Source organism: Physcomitrium patens, chromosome 3 (assembly GCF_059467195.1).
Source record: "Physcomitrium patens ecotype Gransden chromosome 3, ASM5946719v1, whole genome shotgun sequence".
In the NCBI taxonomy this organism is placed as follows: domain Eukaryota; kingdom Viridiplantae; phylum Streptophyta; class Bryopsida; order Funariales; family Funariaceae; genus Physcomitrium; species Physcomitrium patens.
In genome coordinates, this window is record NC_143412.1 from 23848636 (window position 1) to 23871212 (window position 22577).

The 22577-nt window shown below is 39.9% G+C and overlaps 3 protein-coding genes across 5 annotated transcripts; 1 reads left to right on the forward strand and 2 right to left on the reverse strand.

The window, feature by feature from the left end:
* The first annotated feature begins 3282 nt into the window (after nucleotides 1-3282).
* On the forward strand, nucleotides 3283-8594 carry LOC112279436 (protein PHOSPHATE STARVATION RESPONSE 2). 2 transcript variants are annotated; one of them, XM_024513860.3, is made up of 9 exons: nucleotides 3283-3864; nucleotides 4370-4597; nucleotides 5814-5883; nucleotides 6315-6473; nucleotides 6813-6889; nucleotides 7058-7097; nucleotides 7320-7377; nucleotides 7673-7742; nucleotides 7856-8594. In XM_024513860.3, exons 1-9 carry the CDS (start codon nucleotides 3850-3852, stop codon nucleotides 8426-8428), a joined length of 1290 nt encoding a protein of 429 aa, XP_024369628.1. In that variant the 5' UTR covers nucleotides 3283-3849; the 3' UTR covers nucleotides 8429-8594. The 2 variants fall into 2 exon arrangements, with proteins under 2 accessions (XP_024369628.1, XP_024369630.1); XM_024513862.3 differs by having other exon boundaries at nucleotides 3306-3864; nucleotides 5826-5883.
* Nucleotides 8595-8756: 162 nt separating this feature from the next.
* On the reverse strand, nucleotides 8757-12303 carry LOC112279438 (cytochrome b561 and DOMON domain-containing protein At3g61750). Of its 2 annotated transcripts, none has more exons than XM_024513864.3 (4): nucleotides 11399-12303; nucleotides 10408-10492; nucleotides 9809-10101; nucleotides 8757-9320 (listed from the first exon to the last, which is right to left on the reverse strand). In XM_024513864.3, exons 1-4 carry the CDS (start codon nucleotides 11621-11623, stop codon nucleotides 9012-9014), a joined length of 912 nt encoding a protein of 303 aa, XP_024369632.1. In that variant the 5' UTR covers nucleotides 11624-12303; the 3' UTR covers nucleotides 8757-9011. The 2 variants fall into 2 exon arrangements, with proteins under 2 accessions (XP_024369632.1, XP_024369631.1); XM_024513863.3 differs by having other exon boundaries at nucleotides 10408-10831.
* Nucleotides 12304-15955: 3652 nt separating this feature from the next.
* LOC112280454 (triacylglycerol lipase 1) lies at nucleotides 15956-18073 on the reverse strand. The gene is made up of 2 exons (XM_024515972.2): nucleotides 17022-18073; nucleotides 15956-16928 (listed from the first exon to the last, which is right to left on the reverse strand). The coding sequence occupies exons 1-2, from the start codon at nucleotides 17535-17537 to the stop codon at nucleotides 16212-16214; spliced, it is 1233 nt and encodes a 410-aa protein (XP_024371740.1). The 5' UTR covers nucleotides 17538-18073; the 3' UTR covers nucleotides 15956-16211.
* Between the last annotated feature and the right edge of the window lie 4504 nt (nucleotides 18074-22577).

A 22577-nucleotide genomic window follows, 5' to 3' on the forward strand; every position in this document is an offset into this window, starting at 1 on the left:
TAGTGAGGCACGGTCTTCGAAGGTCTCTGCAGGGTACTGATCGGAGAGCGTTACCAACACCGTGCAAAAGATATCTGTGTGCCTGATATTGGTCAACCTGAGGATCCAGCCCCATCAGTAAAGAAAATAGAAAAAAGAAAAAACACTCTTTGATGCGAAGTAGCTTGAAATATCAACCCTAATCTGGCGAAATCAGTGCTCTGCAACAAAACCTGAGAATGTTTCGAGATGCGGATATGCCCAGTGGAATCTGAAGAAAGTGATCCCACAGCGTTGAAGTCATGCTCCGTCGCCGGGGACCCACCTTGGCTTGGAGCATACAGGTGCGGCACACACCGCACCAGGTGTAATCTTTGTCCCGGCACTGGCTCGGATTTATACCATTCTACTTTCACTGGCACGTGCACATATTCATATTCTGACGTTATGATTGATTCCTGGAACACCGAATCCAGAATAACAAAAAACCAATAAACCAAAATAAAAACTGGTGGTTCTGAGGCCGATGAATATGATCACAGTGCCATCGCAGTTGTGCTTCGATGCTGCGAGTCTGAATCTTCACGCTTCTAGTGGACTAACTGCTGCTTTTGCTCTCTCTCTCGGCGATATCCTGAAAATGGTTCCATGGATATCGCACAATGGCTGTGATGCTGGTATACGATTGAGTCGATTTTTGTCTTGGATCCATATACAATTCATTTCATGCTGATTTGATGCCTTCAACTACCATTGCAGACCTTGGGTAGAGGTTTTCATTTATAAAAAAAATTACATTTCTTCAGTTGTTTACTGATCTTGCAGTGATCTTCAACCTTTAAAAGTGAGTGTAATGGATGTTGAGCTCGTGCTCTGCTGGTTCGATATTTGTTGCACTGTGATTGCTGGTTTGTGAAATCAGTGTGTTAATATTGTTTTGTTCGAGGGAATTTCTCAACAATGTTCGAATTTGCTTTTGTGTGTGATGAATAAATTGGTGGTTGTTCATTCAGGAAATCAGAACTTAATACAATCGGGTATGTGAATACAAAAGAACTTAGTAAAACAGAAAACGTGGTTCTTAGAGGAGAATATATTTTGACAGGATATTTCTTGGTAATATTCTTACATCAAGAAAATTCTGAAATAAATAAAATTTTAAAAGTGGGAAAAGTAGCCTAAGATATAGTGGGCAAGATGTTCTTGTACTTAGATACCCAATATTTTAAGACTCTTCTTACAGGAGTGTGAGCATTCTTTCATTCTCACATTTCTGATTTTCTAAGAACTCTTTTTGTAATATAGTTGGGTTGGTTGTTAGAACATTGTATTTTTGTAAAAAGAAAAAAAAATAAAGTGTTTGATAATAACTATTGTTACTTTGTACATTTACTTAAAAAGATATCAGCTTAATACTCATGTGATTTCGTTGTCAATTGTTAAGTTATTTATTTTTTTGATAAAAGTAAAATGTGATATTAAAGATGGGTATTATATAAATATTTCAGGGGAGGAAGAAAAACGTCAAGGCAAGAGGTGTTTGACATTGCATTAGAATAGAAATTATTTTGCATGCTAATGATACCAAAGATAAAAATAAGATGAGTTTGAAACTAACATATGCTTTAACTTACATAATGATGTTAATTTTAAAACTTTAATTTTTATTTTTTTTAAAAAAGCATGCTTTTATGCATGTATGTATATATATATATATATATATATATATATTAAATGAGTCAATTATAAGATGAATAAATAATTATTTAATTTTTCAGAATAATAATAAAATATAAAAGAATAATAGTAGAAGAGAGGATTTGTATTGATTATAAACATAGAAAGACTTTATAATTTTTTTTGTTGTATAAGTAAGAGAAAAAATGAAAATAAAATAAAATCTTCCTAAAATTTTCAATTAGTTTTGTTTTAAATTTTTTTCTGATATAGCATAGTTACTAACATCAACAAGATTTTTATGATACAATAGAGTATCAGATTTAAAACGTAAATATAAAAAATGACTATTTTCTTAATGCTATAATGTACCATTAGTATTATAATCACATTCAACAATGCCTTTGAAGACATAAAAAATGTTTCTGATTGTCATTGGAATAAAACATTACTTAAAAATTTGTTTAAAAATCAGTAAAAATGTAAAGCAATTTTTAATTGTTATTATTATTTCTAATCTCATTTATAATAAATAAAAATTAAAAAAACACGTCTATTTCTTTACTTAAGATTTATACATGGAAAGAAAAAAAAGAATTCAAATCTGCTTTAAACCAGATGTTTTAGTTTTATTTTAAAACTGATTGAAAGCTTATGATTGTAATTTAAATCAGACTACATAGTTTAGTTAGAACCTTTTATTGTATGTTTTTAATTAAAATGTTCAAAGCACAAAATCATTGCACAAAATTCCCATGCACATCACATCACATACACATCACACACCACCAAACAAATTCTTCTCCAATCAAGTCAATCAAATAAACAGTCCGCTCATTCCAAACACTTCACTTCCAGATGAAAAAAAATAATGTCCAAAAACCCCCACCCAACAACAACAACAACACACTCCCACACTACAAATCCCATCACACCAACCTTCATCCCACGTAAAAGTCATCTCCCTCTCTTATTAAAAAAAGAACCCAAAGTTGTAGTTGGAATTGCATAAACAACCAACCATACATGGTTTTCACACACACAATGCCCAACCCATGCAACAACCAACCAACCAAAGTTGATGTAAGTGAAGAATAGGAACTAAAGAGAGAAAAATGAAAAAAAGGGGGATGAGGAGGAAGGGGAGTAGTAGTAGTAGTAGTAGTAGTGATGGTGTGGCCCAAAAGCAACTCTCTCTTCTTCCAAAGGAGAAAGAAACTTGGAATATAGATTATTATTATTATTATTCTCAGGAGAATGTTAAATAGATCCAGATGTTAAATCAACCCACCCTTGATGAAGCATATGGTGAAGAAGATTTTTTTTTTTTTTTTTTTTTTTTTCATGATGTTTAGGATGGGTGGGTCAATTTAGTAAAAACCTGGGTCTATTTAAAATCCCGGGTATATATATATATATATATATATATATAAAAGATGAAACATAGATTATTATTATTCTTACGCCCCTCTACCTCTCTCCCATTATGGCCTCCACGCCACCGCTGCCGCATCCGCACTCGACTGCCCACGCTGCCACACCCGCGCTCGACTGCCCACGCTGCCACACTCGCGCCGTCGCGGCCTCGCGTCGCGACATTCGCCCCCTACCCGCCCGCCCGCCCGCCCGCCCGTTCGCGTGGAGACCATGGCTTTGCGGGGATGCGGCTCAAGTACCACGGCAAATGCTTGGTCGCTCCGCGCTCGCTTTTGCGGTGTGCTTGCTCGCTCGCTCGCATCAGCAGCGGTCTCTCTCTCTCACTTGGGGTTTATCACTCTCTGCGATGATCTCACCCAGGAGGCGCATGAGCAAGTGATTGGGATACTAGTGTAGTACGCTGGGAGGGAGGGAGGGTGGGAATCTTTTGTGGGTTGAGAGTTGCTGGAGCGTGGTGGCCGTCGCCATCGCCATCGTCATCGTCAGCGCTTCTACTGTCCTTGTTTCTATCACGCTGCAGCAGCTCGTTTGAGGGGGTGGTAGCAGTAGTAGCAGTATCAGTACGTTGTGTTGTTGTTGTCGACCACAAGTGGGAACCTACCACAAGAGCATGTCACTGGGGCTGGCGGAGCTCGTGCACGCCGGCTTACCAGGGGGAGAGGTCCAAAAGCAGGCGTTCGTCTTAGTTGTGTGTGCGCGGGCCGGCTGCTCCTCCTTCGCTGCTCCCTCTTGCTGCCCATGTAGGAAGCTCACCTCATGTGGAAGAAGTGGGTGAGTGAGGCACTCGCGGGTTTTCTCGTTTGGTTTCTGGTGGGGGTTGCGAGGGAGAGATGTTTGGTTTCAATCATTGCGTGGTGGTTGGTGTGGGAGTGAGAGAGAGAGAGAGAGAGAGTGAGAGAGGGATGAATTAGGAAGGATGATGTGAAATTTTTTCAAGAGCTTTTTGCATAGGTGGTAGGAGCTTGTGCACGGGAGCGGTCGCAGATGGTTGGGGAGTGAGAATTGGTGTTAGAGTTTGAGGATTTTGTGCAGAGCTTTCATCTAGTACTTCGTTGCGTTCTTCCAGCATTACGTGTTGCCTGAACAAGCTGTTGAGAGCTCGGGAGTGATTCCAAGGCTGAACCGCATGGGAAAAATGGCTGTGTTTCTGCTTTGCTTCTCCTGGGCTTGCCTTTTTTCTTGAGAGTGCGGAACATGGTCAGGGTGGAAGTCGATGTATTTTTTTTCCAAGGTGCAGGAAAGGTGAGAGGTGATGGTGTGTGAGTGCTTGGAGCAGGGATTGTTGGACTCGTCAGATGGGGCAGGGGTTCCCCTTCTGGAAGGATCAGAGGCGGCAGCAGAAGCAGGAGCTGTTGTGGCAATGAATGAGCTGGAGCCAGTGCCAGCGAGCGATGTTTATGGGGCGGGTGCAGAGTGGTTGCAGTGGACTCAGTTTGTTCCCCAGGATGAGTCCTTAGCCAAGTGTTGGACTGAGATTATCGATGTGGAGCAAGATGATGGGCCGGTAAGTCGTCTTCTTTGGAATCGCTTGCTTGTACCTCCTTCTTTTCTTTTCTATTCTTTTCTATTTTCAGCGCCTTAAGATTCAATGTGAGTGGGTATCTCTGGATCTAATCGTTTATAAACGGTAGCAATTATTTGTCTTGGAAGGAAAAAGTCGAACTAGAAAATGAAGGCCTTGATCATATCTATATCAGTGACATCAGAGCGCCGAATCCTTCGTTCTTCTTTAATCTCGAGGCAATGAATTAATGTGCAGAATGATCGGATTCAATTTTGTGGAGTATAGTGAGTTTTGGGAATCTTTTTAGATTCAGAGCTTATCCTTGGAATTCAGGTTGTAAGTCACGTTACAAAGAGTGCGGATACATTGGATTTTCGAGGTAAGGACGAGACGAATCAGTTGATTCTGCAGAATTTGAACCTCTTAATTCTTATTAAGATATTGGCAAGGCTAACGGCTGGGCATTGAAGTACTCGAAATTCTCTTGCGCATTAGTGCAGTAGTTCTCGCTAGAAAGGAGCCCCTGTGACAAGAGGATTTCTTTTAATCATCGAGCACACAGCGGCGTGGTCATCGTTCATCTTAGTTGTTGAAATAATTTTCGGGATGGAAAACGACATGGAAGCTAGTAGGCGCTTGCAAGGAGAACAATGGGCATTCTGTGAAACGATTGGTGAAAATAGCTTATAAAAGAACACGCAGTGACGGAGGCAGGAGATTTTTTTTTTTTTTTTTTATTTATTTATTTTTTTTCATGAAAGCTGCACGAGTTATGAATTTGAATTATGTCAAGTATTTGCTTCTTGTCGGATTTGATGGCCGTACAACGACCAACTTTGAAGTAACAAACTTTAAGGCCGCTTTTCAGTAGGCACAATTCATGGACCAAAAGAAAGGCTGGTTCTACCTCTCTTTAGGGTATAATTGAGATTCTACTGGCAGTGTCTATCTTATTTGATAAACTTTATAATGAGGATACGAAATTCTATTTACAAGTGGCCGGATTGTTGCTTGTAGAGAATCCCACTTTGTTTTCCCACCTGATGTCTACGCTGAAGAGTTTTGCGGATTCTTCAGAGCAAGTAGAAAGAGAGGGAATCAAAAAGGGATTCTCTGTGCTCTACTTTAAACTATGTTTAGAGTGGCACATAGGTTTGAACTTATTTTGCAATGAGGATATCTTCTGCATGTGATTTCAACTTTCTCTATGTGTCAGACGTTGCTCCAGACTACTAGAACTGCACCAGTGTCGGCGCCACCTCCCGTTGTTGAGAAGCGCTCATCAAGTAAGTTAAATCCTGACAACATTGCTCCTCCCTCAGAACACTCTGAGGACTTTCATTAAAGAGTGGTTGCTACCAAACAGTACGAGTTTTGTTTTGTTTTGTTTTGTTTTGTTTTGTTTGTTTTTTTTTTTGTCAGTTTGTTTGTTTCAAATTTTCGGTTCTTCTTAAGCATTTTAATGCACGAGTTTGTAGAATGGTTTACAGGTAGCAATCTTTTTATGGGGCATAAACCAGTTTGGGTTACGTTGTCCAAGTAATTCATAGGATTCTCCAATGCGCTCGATGGTATCGAGCGTGAAGCTGCAGTTATTCGCTGATTTGCTAAGGGTATTTTTTATTTCCGGACGGTATGGGGCTAGGTTTGTGCAGTGATCAACAAAAATATATATTCTGCTAGCATATTTAAATGGGTTCCTGTATCCTTATTGTAGCTTATACAGGGGCCGTGAGTGCTGCCTGTCCCGGTAGCCCAAGCCTATCCTCGGGTGCAGCCCCTTCTGTTTCAGCTCCTGGGAAGACACGATTGCGGTGGACTCCGGAGCTTCACGAAAAATTCATAACTGCAGTAGCGCATCTTGGAGGGGCTGATCGTAAGTTCACGTGCCCCTTGACGTTGTTCATCATTCTAAATCGAAATATCCTGGAAGTCTAAATCTTGCTCATTTGGAAGCCATGACCTTATATTGGACCAGGTGCTCAGTTATTGTACCTTGTAGCTGTGTCAACTAATGTTCAAGGGTTTATATAGTCTTTCTTACTGCTATTTCTTTCATTGACATCGAGGAACGCTTGGACAAGAGCTATGAATTACACTACTATGTATTCTATCAAAATGGATTGTACTGATGCTTTTTGGCTACTATGATTCACATGAAAAATTTATCTCCATGAGCAACGCCTTTATTTTCTGGGTGTTCTCTTTTCTGAAGGGGCTACACCAAAAGCAGTGATGGGGTTGATGGGTGTTCAAGGGATAACTATCTATCATGTGAAGAGCCACCTCCAGGTAATCCTTAAAATCCTTTTCAAAGATTTCTTAATGGCCGACAGTGATCGGTGGAGAGTCACGTATCTTATCGTTCCAGTTCTATTCTTGAACTGGATCTTATTCAATGAATTCGAATATTTATAGAAACGAGAAGAGGACTAACGCATCCTCTCATTGCGAATTCAGAAATACCGACTTGCCCGATATATGCCAGAAATTACTGAAGGTATGTGAAAGTTCTCACTCATTGTTCGTGTTGACCAACCATCTGTCCTTCTGAAGATATAGTGGCACCCATTTGTTAATCTTAAGTCTGAAGAGATTGTAACCTGTTTCTTCTCATTGTATGCATTTCATTGGAACGAATGAGTAATCTTATTGCAGATTTGAGGCTAGTTTATATTGAATCTTAAACCGCATGTTAAATTTGTGCATTGGACTATTGTAGAGCAAAAAGCGGAACGAAGGAGGACTGAAAGCCTTCTTACGCCTCTAGAGATCAGCTCGTAAGTTGCCCTTTGTATATCCAGCTGCATGTGTTTGTGCATCTTATCTGTTCTCATGATCAAGGTCTGGGTTCGTTGAGGGTTCTGAAGGTTTTGGAACGTGACAATGCTTTTTATTTGTCCAATGTCTTTCATATCTTTTCGAGCACTCTTAGAAGTGCTGTAATACCTGGGGAAACCACCTGGATGTCTTGAGTCTTGCCGAAATACAGGTCCATTGAGGTATCTGTTAAGGTCTTGTCCAATTCACCATATCTCCCTTCTTTCCTAACTGAATCTCATCGTCCAATCGCAGGAGCTACCAAATCACACAAGCTTTGCAAATGCAGATGGAGGTGCAGAAAAAACTTCACGAGCAGCTTGAGGTATTCTCTCGTTATCAACCGTGCCTGTGAATGTGTGATGCTTGTATATCAGTCATTTAGACAAATCTTCTGCAGAAAGTAATTCTGATATAGCAAATGTTATCCCTTTACAGGTCCAACGGGAGCTGCAGTTACGTATTGAGGCCCAAGGTCAATCCCTTCAAAAAATGATTGAAGCGCAAGCTAAAGTGGGAGGAATGTTGCTGGACAAAATTCCTGACTCAACTGCAGTTGCATTGGCTCCTACTCCGGTTTCCATAGGGCCTGCTGCCAGCCCTCTGCCAGATACTGGTCCTGAAGCATTGCCTGAAGGTAGTTGCCCCGAGACGCCTAATCCAACGACCTCCGACGTTCTGTGCACCAATGAGATCAACAAGCGTGAGCCGATTGAAGCTACCACCATTGACAATATGCCAATTGACGAGCCTTTGATTAAGAGAGCTCGAATTGACGAGGGCTGTTTGCAGGCTTCTCAATCTGCTCATCCAAAACCAAAAGTTTCGACCACTATTTATAGTTCTTCGCAAGCAGTTCAGGGGCAACGACCTTCACATTTGATGGACGAGAAGTCACTTTCTGATGGACAGATAACCAAAGGAACACCTCAGAGACTGCCTCAGCAATCGCATGCACCCTGTGTCACGCAGCATCCAGGACCAGTGGCGCGAACACCGGTTCAAGCGTAAATACGACATTTATGATCCAGTGCACAATGAAATTTTGGTTGGCGGTTGTGAAGTGAGAAAACCTTGCATTGGGAATGGAGGAAAAAGCTAGGCACCGAAATTGTTCTGTTGTTCCCTACTAGTGAAGTATTGTAACAATTGCGGACATAAACATACTTTCACCATTCGCAATGTTTTTTAGTATATGGTATTGTTAACATATTATATTTTACCAAAAAGTAACCATGCACAAAACAGCCAATTGACAATATATCATCATTTGGCTGTTTTGAGATTGTAGATAGAAACTTGTTTTTATGTTTCCCAATGCCCTTTGCTGACAGGTTGCTAATACCAACTCAGATTACTTCGCATACCATCAATATAGAAACACTCTTAATAGTTTTACAGAAGCCTACATCTTTATATGATTACTAATGTTCACTATGCCACGTACAACTAAAAATGGTGATAACTGGAGCAATTAAGTAAACAAACCAATGTGCCAATGACGAGTAATCACGCACAAAACAGCCAATTGGCAAAGGCTAAATGTATCAAGCTGTCCACTAGTTATAATTCGTCATAAAGTCCAGCCAACAGGTCAATAATCGGACATTTGAAAGCCTCGTTCAGTTGATGCTCGGTTCCACCGAACTCCGGAGCTGTTCGCAGGGGCCCGATTCCAACGCACCCAGTAGATGGTTTCCAAAATTGCAAAGGCCACAAGCTCGAACGCCAGAAGGACAATATAACTAACTCTAAGTTTCCTTTCTCCATTACTAAGGTTGAGGCCAACAAAGACGTTGATGCAAGCCAGAAAGAGTGCCAAGCGGCCCACCCACCAGTGATACCAATTCCAATACTTGCGAGTATTGCTATCTTTTTTGGGGCGAAATACAACCGCTAGAACCTGCCACATCAGCACAACATCAGAACTCATTTCGACAACATGATACAGATGGGGATTTTCTTTAGCCCCCATTGGATTCACGAAAGCGTTGCAGACTTTGCCCAAATAACTGAAATAAGAATCAGCAGGTAGGGTAGAACTTGACTTTAAATATTGACCTTTGATATTCAAAACCGGCATATGTAGATCGTCCAGTAGCATTTTCTGTAGCATCTAAATATGTTTACGGTGGTAATGCGGACCACTAAATTCTGAAGTCTAGTCTAATCGAGGCGCCACAGATTTGCTTGTTATAGCTTTCTACACCAATAACCCACCCCACAACGCTAACCACATTCAGTTTGGTTTCGTATGGTCCAGATGAAGAATAAAAGTTGAACTCACTAGATAGTGAATGGCTTTGCTTACCACTATATTCTGGACTGAAAAGTGTGGTAATTACCACTGCAGTTACAATTTTGATATCAAAAAGAAGGTTATAGTCATACCTGTAAAATAGCCAGAATGAGGAGGAATAAACCGAGTCCTTTGTGACCATTCAAGCCCGGAACCTCGACATCTTTTGCAAGAGCTACACCTGTAGCTACACCAGCAATGATGAAAATAAACCCAATTAATTGGAACGTGGCATGAATATAGAACCACGCGGGATCATACTCCCGGGCATACCGAGCCACTATCGCTCCAATGGGCAACAAAACTCCCCATCCAAAAACTTGAAGAGCTCCATGTGTCTTGACTCGCTTCTCAAGCTTAGATACTGCTGATTCCCCCACAGCACCTGCAGCACCGAAGCACAGCTCATTCCATTAAGCGTGAAGCCTCACACGAATAATCAAATACAACTGCTAAAAGAAACACTTTAAATCAAAAAAGAAACTCGTGTGTGAGTGTGTGTATGTTATGATGAAAGTCATTCCAAGATCCAGTGCATAATAGGCTATGCGTACTCTATGAGTGATTTAGGAAATTATATGCAAGTTAAAACTTAAGCTGTTGAATTATTCAGAACTAACAATGTTCATCAAGCATTCAAACAATACACGTGCACTTACTCAGGCTGCAGAGGTTGGGATAAAGGACGTACCACCCAAAGGAAACTGGGAGTTAGCTTGCATTTCCTCCAAGGATCTTGTTCTGTGGTAATTAATGATACTACCGTCACCCGATGCCTGCCCGGCAGCATAGAGCAGATAATTAGGAACTATTTTGGATGATGCAAAGTCCACTCTGAAGGCCATGAAGACGGTCTTCAATGTGCCATCGTAGGTTGCATTCATTCGTGTTGGAAGGATTAGCCTTGAATCGTCCTTAATAACTCCATTCGACGACCTATCTCTAAGATAGTATGGCTGAACAAGAGGACTACCGGTCACGCCCAATGTGGCTACCACAGCTGTGGATCCTGGCATTTGACCTGCCTCTGAGAATCCAAGTCCGATCCATTCTGATTCATCTAGAGGAGCCGCCACAACGATGGTCACGTAGTTGGTTGCGTTATCTCTCAGCGACTATTAATCACCATCAACCGAAGCCCGAGTCAGAAAATGCTAAATTATCATGAATGGTTCACAATCGTTGATGAGCAAGAATGTAAGTGTAACAAGGACCACTCTACTTCGAACAATATGCTCGCTACAAATTTCTGTAAGGTTCGTTGGCTGATATTCACAGTTCATCAACTAGCAAGGACCTTCAAAATATGCGCCGAGATTTCAGGACCATAATTGAGACTGGGTCACACAAATACTCTTCACCCAAAAAAAGTGCAGAGATACAAGACAAGCGTAGATCTAAGGAACTAAATTCTGAAGATTAAGTGCCCTAAAACTCTCTTCTGCTTCCAATTTAAAACCACTCTGGATAAATAATCTGCTTCAAAACATTAACCTAAATCCACAATCTAAAGGACTCAAGATAGTACTCGACATTTCACATCAAGAATAGCCAACTTCGGTGCCGAATTCAAAGACGACTGGATTCGACCTGATTGCAAAGGTCACAAGAAGTAGCATGTGTTGGTATAGAAGGAAATAGAAACATGACAAGCTGGATAGTTAGGTCAACTAGATACGTACCCACACTAAAAGTTTTTGGCCGTTCCTATCTGGGGGAAACTGTGTGTCCAAGCAAGTGGGTTGAGTCTTGAACATGGTCATGTTAGAGGCGTTGTTGGGATCAGACGTACAGGTGTAAGCGGCGGAGGTCCTGTACGTAAGCATCAAAAGAATCGCTGCAAGACAACCGCAGAGCCATTGCACCCCAAGAAAGGAAGAACCCAAAGCTCGTCTACCCGAGTCCATCGCGGCAAGCTACTCTAAACAGCGTGTTCTGCTCCGTTCTGCAGACGCAACTTCTTGATCACGGCACCCGGTTGCAAAGACCCTCTGCAACGTCCTCGCATTTCGAGCCACTTACACTCCACGCTCCAACACCAGCATCGTCACTCACTCAATTGCCATCAGACCTTGATTGCGCCAAACAGTACTACCAAATACAACCAAGCTGATTTGAACTCACAGAGAGTGATATCACAAGTACATTTCGCTCGCCCACGCCACCCCAGCTGGCACCGAATGCGCTTCAGCAAAGACACAACACCCGACCACCCGCTAATAGAAGATTGACAGGGACTCAAAGCGAATAAGGGCGTGAATCTGCGCGAAATTCTCAAGGAGTTGAATCCTGAAATCGGATCTGGAGCTTCGTCCCGCACAGTTCAAATCCCACCCGCTGCAAACTCCGACCCAAGCGAGAGGGCTATTCACACTAGGCACTGACAGTAGCTGAGGCCTCTGACATCCACCTGCGGCAGGCTGACGCACAGATATGGAGCAGCGAGGGAGGGTTTGAAGGCAGCTCCCTCGCTCGATCCCTCGCAATGCCGGTGCACACGTGCATGCTATAAACACAAATCAAGCTTTGAGGAGGCCTCGCAAGGGAAGCAGGCATATTACCTATCATCGGCGATCCTCCATCCTTGCCTCAATTTACCCCCTTTTAAAGCCACATTACACCGAAATGCGGCGCTCCTCACGTGGGTGGATTCTCCCTCTCGTTCGCTCCTTCGCTCCTTCGCTCGTTCGTTCGTTCGTTCGTCCGTCCGTCAATGTATGTTCCGAGAGTTGGACGATCTGCAAGATCCTTCGTTGTTCGTTTGTCGCCGCCCGTTGCAATAGTTTGACGATCCGTTCGCTCGTCCGGTTTCCGTCGCCGGACCTCGCCGCCTCCAGAGATGGTGCGCTTGGGACGAGGGATACATGACAAGTTTCGTCTAAACTTCCGCTAACAACCAAATTATTTGGTGGAAAAAGTAATTGAATGATGTTAGTGGAAATAGTTTTGGTTTCGTTGGAGAATTTTTTCTTTTCTTTTCTTTTATTTTGTTTTACTAATTTTGGGGTTGGGAAGCATCGTGAGCAGCATGCAACCCTTGTGTGGCTTTGTAAAGCAGCGTTGTTAAGATGAGTGTCTGTCTATTAATATTCTTTCATAAATTATTTTATATTTGTATTTCCTTCACTTTTGGTAGATTTTATGTTTTTGGATAACTTTCATGGTGATATTGTGCCATTGATTTCCTATTTTTCTAATGAAATTGTTTATCAATTCTTTTTCATCTCAGATGTCTTAATGCAATAATCTTCTTTGTACACATGTGTAATTTTGGATTTTTATTTTATTTTATTTTTATTACAACAAAACTGTCCTTGCTTTTTGAACACTTTAAAGTATTTGGTTTTGTAATGATATGAACATTAAAATCTTGTATATATTAGGTGTAAAAAATATTTTATAATATAATATTTTTTGTGGATATATATATATATATATATATATATACAGGGTATTGCTAATGCTATCATAGTGTTTGCTATTGCCACCACACTTCCATCCACCACATAACACTTTGTTCAATACATTTCAAATACATCAATTTTTCTTTGTTCAATAATTTCCAAACCATTCGATTGAATAATTTTTTTGATAGAAATAAATGAATAAATAACCAAAGCAATATCTTGAGTAGAGGCAAGTTGTGGTGGCAATATAAAAAAATATGGTAGAATTACTTATATATATATACATATATATAAGGGAAGTTTCATTATTGTTTACTATTTATTTTATAAAAATGTTAAAGGTGTATATTTTTTAATTTAAAGAGGATATTTCATAATACTTTTAATTATGTATATTTTCTAATGTGAAGGATTTTGTAATTGTTTTGTTTCTTTAAATCGAAACCTAAAAAATAGATTTTTTTAATATTAAAACATTGATTATTTACAAAATTTTAAACATGAATTTTTATTTTGAGAATTCAAGCATTTATTAAATAATTAATTATATTTTTATCAATAATTCAATAAAAAAATAATAAAACATCTATAATGTAATTTTAATGAGTAAATTACATATTAAAAATAATAACAAAGTACTTTTTTTCTCTAGATTTTAAGGTGTAATTCTATTTTATTTTTAAAACGAAATATAATAATTCAAGTTGTTTTTTTATAACCATGTGTATATAATTTTAATGTAAGATTTGAATCTTTTCAGTTGGTTGAAAAAAATCGAAGTTACTAGTAAAGAAAAAAATATTTACATAATCACAGTAATATTAAATTTTATATTACAAAAGTATGTACCTATTTTTATCGGTCCTTTATACATAATTAAATATTTAAATGAATATGAGACTAGAGCCAGATTAGTAAAATTCTAAATGAAATTTGTACAATTTTATTATACATACAATTAGTATTAATTAGTTAAATAATATTTTTCTTTTCTTTTATTCAATATCTCACACATCAATGTTATCTCTAATTTAAAAAAATATCAATAGTAACCCAAAAGACCAATAGAAATTTATATCAAGTAAAAATATTTTTTGAATGTGAACCAAAACACTAATATTGTATCCCTTGAGAAGTAATATAACAATATACCATTTCCATGTTCAGTTAATTTTTCTTGTTTTTTGTTTTTTGAATACAATTTCATTGTTTCTACGTCTTTACTTGTTCTTGCACTCACATCTAATAGACACTCAAATAAGAATCTACCAACTTTAAAACACAATACAATCTAAAACTAAAACCTGGTCCGTGTCCCGCCGCCCACCAACTAAACGTTCGATATCCGACGACTCGTTCAAAATCCTCGTCAGCTCCATCAACTTTGGCTGGGACACGGTCATATGGCCGTCGGCCGGCTCACGGTACCCAACTCTCAACCTGGGCACGCAACTGAGGGGCTCCGGAGCAGAATCCGTGAATCTATCTGCACACTCGGCCACCATTTCACCGCCGCGATCTCTCCTTCTTCACTGATCCTCTCACTGCCTTTGTTTGTTTGTTTGAGAAGATAAGGCGGTGTTTTCCTCGGCTTCTGTATGGCGGCATTGACCGACATCAACAAGTCTGTGCCTTCTCTTCCGACTTGGCCTTGGTAATCGCTACCAGCTCCAGGTCTGCTCCTTGATCACGGTGAGGGAGTTCGATCCTCGTGCGAGATACACTCCTTAAAGTAGCACCAGGTCCCTATCCTTTCCTCTCACAATTTCACTTGGTCTCCCTTGCCTGGTGTGGCACAACAAGATCCTTAGTTGGGTCCGGCAGGAAACCTTTTAAAAGAGCTCAGGTATCAATTGCCGGCTTGCGAACAAGCTCAACACATAAACTCGCACTTAGTAGTGAAACCACTTAGTCATCTTCATGGCAGGCTTGATCTTGTTACTATACGCCATAGAGAGATGACATTGTAACGAATCTTTTCGCGGATCTATTCGTAACGAGCGGGCATGGCTCCAACCTTGGCGGTGGTGTCCAATGCCTGGTTATTGTAGGGAAATGTGTTGCTGGGAATCATGTTCAGTCCCTCTCCCACCATTTGCTACAGTGGGATGGGGTTGAACTTGTCATTCGCTCATGCGTGTCAAGGATGAGTTAATATTAATGATTAAACTTGGTAACACAGCCTTGATAGTTCTACAGAGATGTACACACGTTGTGCTCCCGATGAGAGCTACATACGTAACAGGTATCGAAAACGTTTGATCCTGGAAACAAACGATCGTCACGGTCGACTTTGCAGCATCAGTCCCTTATCTCTGAGCGACTGCACTGTTGATGTTGCTAGTTTGAAATATTATCACCATAAACATAAGACATTGTTAAATTTCTTCCCGTCACACCACGCACAAGTTGAAACCCGAGCTAGCTGCCGTTTCTGACTGGGGGATCGAGAAATAAGTTTTGGCCAAAAGAGGGTCCCCAAACCTCAATTTAGTTGTCATCAAAACGTGATCAGTTAGCACTATATTCTTGATTTTACGGTGTTTGAATTACTTTTCTTTAGCAATGTATTAGAACACCATTCGTGTTAAAAGATATAGGGGATACTGTTGGTGGAAGTTACCCAAAGGTTGTCTACAACATTCTGGACACAATGTCATCATTTCGCTTAGTTTCAAGAATAATGAGAACATTCGAAAACCATGGAACCTAAAAAGCAAGTGTTGAACCTCAATGGATGAATCATAGGTTCAACTTGTTAACAATGTTATTGAAGCTTGCAGTTCTTGGTATTAAGCATAGATTGTAGACTGCGGTTGGAAAAGCCGGAAATAAGGAAGGTATTCCAAAAATGTCCTTTATTAGGTGCGTCTAGATGTAAAAACAATCTTGGAATCGAGAACAGCCTATAGGCGCACTAAATAAATATTCGTACACGATCATAAGGTCTAATCTACTCATCTAAGGACTATGCAGAGATTAAAATCCAGAGGAGTTATTGACATTTGTGTGGAGAAAATAGAGGATTTATAACGCCACAAGCATACCTAAGAGAGGTCAGAATCAAACTAACCACTAGTTTCAGGCACTAGACAGATGATTCTGGAACTCGAGTAACTTGAGTGATGTCTTGTTCACAACGATCCGCATGAGATCTGAAGAAAGCGATCATGCTATCATACAAATCCCCTTTTGCATTAATGCTGAAAATGAAGTCTAGGTGACCGTAATCAGGCAGCACTACAATCTCTGGTTTCCTCCGGAGCTGCTTGACAGTGCGTAAAACATCGACAGGGTCGGCCAAAGCGTCGTTGTCTCCATACGCCATCCACAGAGGCAGAGATCTCGGGATAGCGGTAAGATCATAAGCTGGGGGGAATAAGCTTTGGTAGTGCTGTAAATTGCCTAGGTAGCCATAGTCGTACTTACAGAAAGTCCCTCTCCTTATCATTTGCGCCAAATGAGCCAGATTCTTCAAAGAAGTGGAGTGAGGCTCAAATTGAAGGTAGTAGGGGATGCGAGTACGGTTGAAGCAGCAGTTAGGGCCAGTGATGGTTGCCAAGAGGTCACGACAGTCTATTTCTTGACACACCCTGTCCATTAGCTGCACTCCCACCTCATTCCGGACGTTGAATTCGCGAAAACCCATGGACTTCACCAAAATGTCGATGTGATAGAGTGCGGCATTGTTGATGAACTTCGATGAGATGTGGTCGAGGTATGAGATGGGACTTAGCAACGCCGCCGCTGCCAACATGTCCGTCACAGCTTGATGCGTGAATGATGCTAATCCTGTTATTGTCCCCTGCACGCCATGTCACTACAATAAGAACTACAAGAAAAGCTGCAGTTAGTTGAGCACGTTTGACTGTATGGGTGGATGGCGAAAAAATTTCACCTGCGAATGCCCGACGTAGAACACCTTCGACCCGGTGGCTGTCATGATAAACTCAAACAAGGCGGGGAGATCGTACTGAGCGAGCTCATCCCAAGTCCAGTCCCAGTATCTTCTGTCGTGTTTAGAATACCTCCTGTGTCCATGGCTCCATCTCGTACCACGTCCATTCGCAATCCACACATCGAAGCCCTCGTCCGCAAGAATAAAACCCAGCGACTGACCAGGGAAATTCAGGACCCAGTTGTCGCCCCCTTGAAGTAACCCATGCTGTAACACCACAGGAAGCCTTTTCGTTACATTCGACCTCTCAATTGCTGGTGATATTCTCTGCAACCCTAACAGGAACCCGTCCTCCGTCTCTACCGTGTACTCTCTACAAGCGTAGCCGGTCCCGTCCAGGACCATACTACACATCCCTTTTTCTTTCTTTGGGCAACTCTCCCACCCATCAGCGCAAATCGCCGTGAGTACCAAGACAACAGTCGCAAATTGAAGATGAAATATATTAGTCGCCATGGGTTCGGAAACACTAGTTGACTCCAAAACTGAAGCAATTGGCAAAAGAGTTCGCACATATACTCAAATCTCTTCCATGTTTTCTGCCGAAATCAACAGATCTCTTGTGTTTGCATCTCCATTAACAAAACCGTTGCACCTCGACTCATCACTCAATTACAATCTGAGCTCAAATTCCGACACGTGACCAGCATAACAAGAAATCAAAATACCAACACTGCCGCAGTCTTAAAATGATCCTTCCCCAATGTGACGTTATGCAAACATTAACACGACAGCGTCACAAGCTTGTGAAAAGATATTGAAAGGGCCTTGTCGCTGCCGTATAATCGCACTTACAGCTGCTCCAATGCAACTTTCACACTGAAATCTCGCACACCCCGTCTCGACACCGACTGCAATCGAAAATCTGGACAGTTCCTGACCTTAGCTCTTATTCTAATCCATCCCTTCCTGCTAGATATATCGAAGGAATCGGAGTTCGAGAATCTCGTGCTCGTCTGCCCACTCTGATGAAGCCGGAGGAGCACGAAGCAAAGGCTGGATTAGATCATGATGGTGACGACTACATTCCTGCTTTTGGCATGACTTTTGGGACTTTGCCGAGCTTTTCGATGGGGCCTTCGGTATCAATGGACGAGGAGGTGAAGAGCCTGGAATCAGCGTGATTCTCCACGAGCTATCAAGGATCTAGTGTACACACGCAACGCTTGTGGCCTGGCCTAGCCACGGTCGTAAGAACCATGGGAATAAAGCTGGATTTTTATTTTTATTTTTATTTTATTTTTTTGGTCTATTCATATTTATGAAAAAATGTGTTTTTTTTTAGTGTCTTGCAAGTGTTTTCGCTTTGCGCCTCAACCCTTTACTAGTTTTTGAAGCCCCTAGGTGGTGATGGGTGGGGCAAGCGAGGGTCCCAACTAGGTAAGTGGAGCCCCGCTGTCGTGTTGTAACACGATTATATGGTTAGAGAAAGTAATATGGATCTTATTATAGAAGAGCCAAGTTAAAAGATAAAATAGAAAAATATGGATAAAAGATAGGAAGGTAGTAAAATTTTTAGTAGTAATGCTGCCCTTTTAGAAAAAATAGCTTCTACTTACTTTGTAGGGCCAAAAATAAGGCAAAATAAGATAGATTGGAAAAATAAATGATATAGACATCTTTAGGAAGAAGTTAAGAGTAAATTCTAGCAAAAATTATTTAGAAAAACTAGATATTGATACCCAAGGAGGGCCGGTTATCAACCTTGGTCGAAATTAGACCATGAGGCACAAAACTGAGTCTCGATGACAACTCGAGAACTCTTTGGCAGATCAGAGAGTGGAATTTGATAGAAAATAGAATAAGGTTTCTATGAACATTAATTTTTTGCAAAATGGAGTTGTTATGACTTCGTAAGAGCTTTACAAAGTCAAGATTGTTTTCAGATGTCTTGGATTTTGTGAAATAAAATAGGGTTGACATTTCTAGCGATTTCAAGAGTTTTGTAATAGATCTATTAGTAAAAATTTTTAGATTAATGGTCATAGTTGTGCTTAATATGTGTTGTGAATCTTAGCTTGATCTAACGGTTGAATTGAGGATTATTAAGGTTTAAGTGAGTCAAGGTCTCAGAAAGTAGAATTTTAGGTTCAGTGAGGATTTTTAAGATTTCTTGCAATCTATAGGTTGGATTGGAGTGAAATTTATGTGAAAGAATATTAGACTTGTTTTTCTATGTGTATGAGAATTTTGAGATCAATCGAACGGTGATTAGAAGAGATATTGGCTCTGGGAGATTAGCATCAAGGTTGGAGAAGGAGGCCAGCCAATACCCAAGCACGTTTTTGAGATTATTGTCTATTTGGTAATTTCGATCCTTTTCAAAATTTTTGTGCTTGTTTTCAACTTAGTTTTTAAGAAATATGCAAAATTTGAGTTAAGATCAAAAGTTCATTCATTAGTTATTGAGGTTTAAATCTGCTATAGAAATTACTAGGATTTGGTTAGGGTTTGATTTAGGATTAAGATTAAGGTTTGGTTAGGATTTGGTTAGGGTTTTATTTAGGATTAGGATTTTGTTTAGACTTTAGGGTTTAATTAGGGTTTGATTTAAGATTAGGATTTAGTTAGGATTTGATTTAGGATTGATTAGGATTTCATTTAGGATTAAGATTTGGTTAGGATTTGATTTAAGATTAGGGTTTGGTTAAAATTTGGTTAGGATTTGATTTAGGATTAGGATTTGGTTTAGGATTTAGGTTTTGGTTAGGATTTGATTTAGGATTAGGATTTGATTTAGGATTTAGGATTTGGTTAGGATTTGATTTAGAATTAGGATTTGGTTTAGAGTTTAGGGTTTGGTTAAAGTTTAGGATTTTGTTTAGGATTTAAGATTTGATTTAGGGTTTAAGGTTTGGTTAAGATTTGATCAGGATTTGATTTAGAGTTTAGGATTTTATTTGAGTTTGTTTAGGATTTAAGTTTTAGTTAGTTTTTGGCCTAAAGTTTGAATGAAGTCTAATAAAATTTCAACTAGGATTAAATTAAGATTGAATTGAGATGTATTTGAGATATGTTTGTAATCATTCTAATATTTCTTTAAGATTTCTTATTGTTTCTTTGGAATTCTTTTGAGGTTTCTCTAAATTTGATTAAAGCTTATTTAGCATTGTTAGTGTTCTATTAGAATTAGGATTTTATTGTTGCAATTTCCATTCTACCTTCCACAGCTAGGTGCCCAGAGCATTCTCAAGCAAGATTTCACGTATTATGACACCGCCCAAAGTATCACTTCACACTCGCTGCTTTCAAACCATCTCCGCAATGCCTCATTTCCCGCGTCCGGATGAGGAGCGATGATCTTGAACTAGTGTCACGGCCATAATCATATAAGCTAATAATTACATATAGAAATAGGTAGAAGTAAATAAAAGTAGATAAAAGTAAGTTAATTGTATAATATTTAATATAGAAGCTTCCTAGAAACTTCTTAGACGCTGCTTTGACTTCATAGGTGTCTTTAATTGACTTTTTGGATTAGAAACGTGGTCAACAAGTTGGCCATGTGCCACACATGTTGTTAGCTTGAAGATCAAGCTAACTATGTGGCCCACACGTAGGAAAACTTGCCTTGTAAGTCAAGGCATGTGTCCTACAAAGTCAACACATATTGGAGGTCCTATAGAACGTCGCCACGTAGCCCTTAGTTAGATAGTATATATAGAGACAAGAGTGAAGGCTTCTTCACTCTTGTCAACTCCTTTCTTGCTTCTAATCCAGCTTCAAGAGTCTTTAATTTCTTGTCTTGTGGCAATAGCCATTCCAGTTTCCTTTTAATATACCTACTTGTTTATATTTTGACTTATTATATCGAAATAGCCTTTTGGTGTATATTTTCCCTCATCGAGTCTTTGTCCTTGACAGATTGACAAGAGTACACTTACAATATCAGAGCTTTGTTTTTTCTTGAGTAAGAGTGGATTACCCCTTTCTCTTGACAAGACATAAGCGTATTAGAAGTTTGCGGATTACTCACTTCTAAACTGATATTGTTTTTAGTATCTTCTTTGTTATCAAGTCTTTCTTTTCTTTTGTCTTGAGCAATATCAAACAAATTTTTCTTCTTAGTGTCATTATGGCAGAGCTTGTTGAAATGAAGAGTGCAATGGCACAAATGCAAGAGCAAATGAGGGAGTTAATGCTTGCGATGCATCAACTCAATTCACCAACACATGAAAGAACAAGAATAGCAGAAAGTGGAGATATAGAGATGATCGGAGCTGCTTCAACATCTACAACAAATCACGTTCCTTCTCCAATTGTACAACACCCTATAAGCACTAGAGAACCAAGAATTGCCTTACCTGAGAAATTTGATGGTACGAGATCAAAGTTTCGAGGGTTCATCAATCAAGTACAATTGGCAATTGAACTTCAACCGCAAAGCTATCCAACTCCAGGATCACAAGTCAGGTTTATTGGCACTCTACTTTCTGGTTCTGCATTATCGTGGTTTTCGTCTTTTCTTGAACAACGAAATCCAATATTGGACAATTTGGAAGCTTTTTTGGCGGATTTTCGATCTATGTATGGTGAACACGATGCAACTCGTGTTGCAACAAATAAGATCCGAATTCTGCGACAAGGAAATCGCTCAGTAACAGTATATGCTTCACAATTTTGACAACTTGCAATTGACATCAAGTGGGATGATGCTGCACTCATCAGTCAATTTCTTTATGGATTGCAATACGAAGTAAAGAAATTGATGCTCAACTTACCTGATCCTCAAACTTTGAGTCAAGCAATCGATTTTGCGGTAAAATGTGATAATCGACTTTTTGAATTTCGATCTGAGAATCATTCACGGGAACCTCAACGTTATTACTCAATGGCAACATCAACATCTTTGCCAAACGTACATTCGAAAGTAGAAGACATGCAAATTGATGCGGTACGTTTTAAACCTCTAACTGAGCAAGAAAAGATTCGTCGTCGTCAAGAAGGATTATGTTTATATTGCGGAGAACCTAAGCACACTACTCAACATTGTCCAAAGAAACGACGCAACTATAAAATGAGGGGTACGACGGTCAAAGAAGACAACATGTCGGAAAACGGATTCGTCCAGCTACAATAAGGACCGTGCAGCTGGAACCTTGTACAATTCCTAATGAAGGTCCTATCCTCTCCTCAGAACCCTCTCCTTGTTTTATAATAGACTTATATTTAGGACCTAAGAATTACAAAGCCTCTGCTTTATTAGATTCGGGAGCCTCAGCATGTTTTTTAGATGAACAATTTGTTAAAAGTCGTAAAATACCCTTTGTACAGAAACCTAAACCAGTACATGTAGAAGTCATAGATGGTCGTCCCTTGTCTTCTGGAGATGTCACTCATGAAACTCATCCTATAAAAGTAACAATAGACGGTCATGATAGCTACATAGCTTTTAACATAATTAAATCCCCATCCAATCCAGTTATTTTAGGTTTATCCTGGCTAGAAAAATATAACCCTCGAATAGATTGGAATTCGCGTAAACTTGACTTTTCC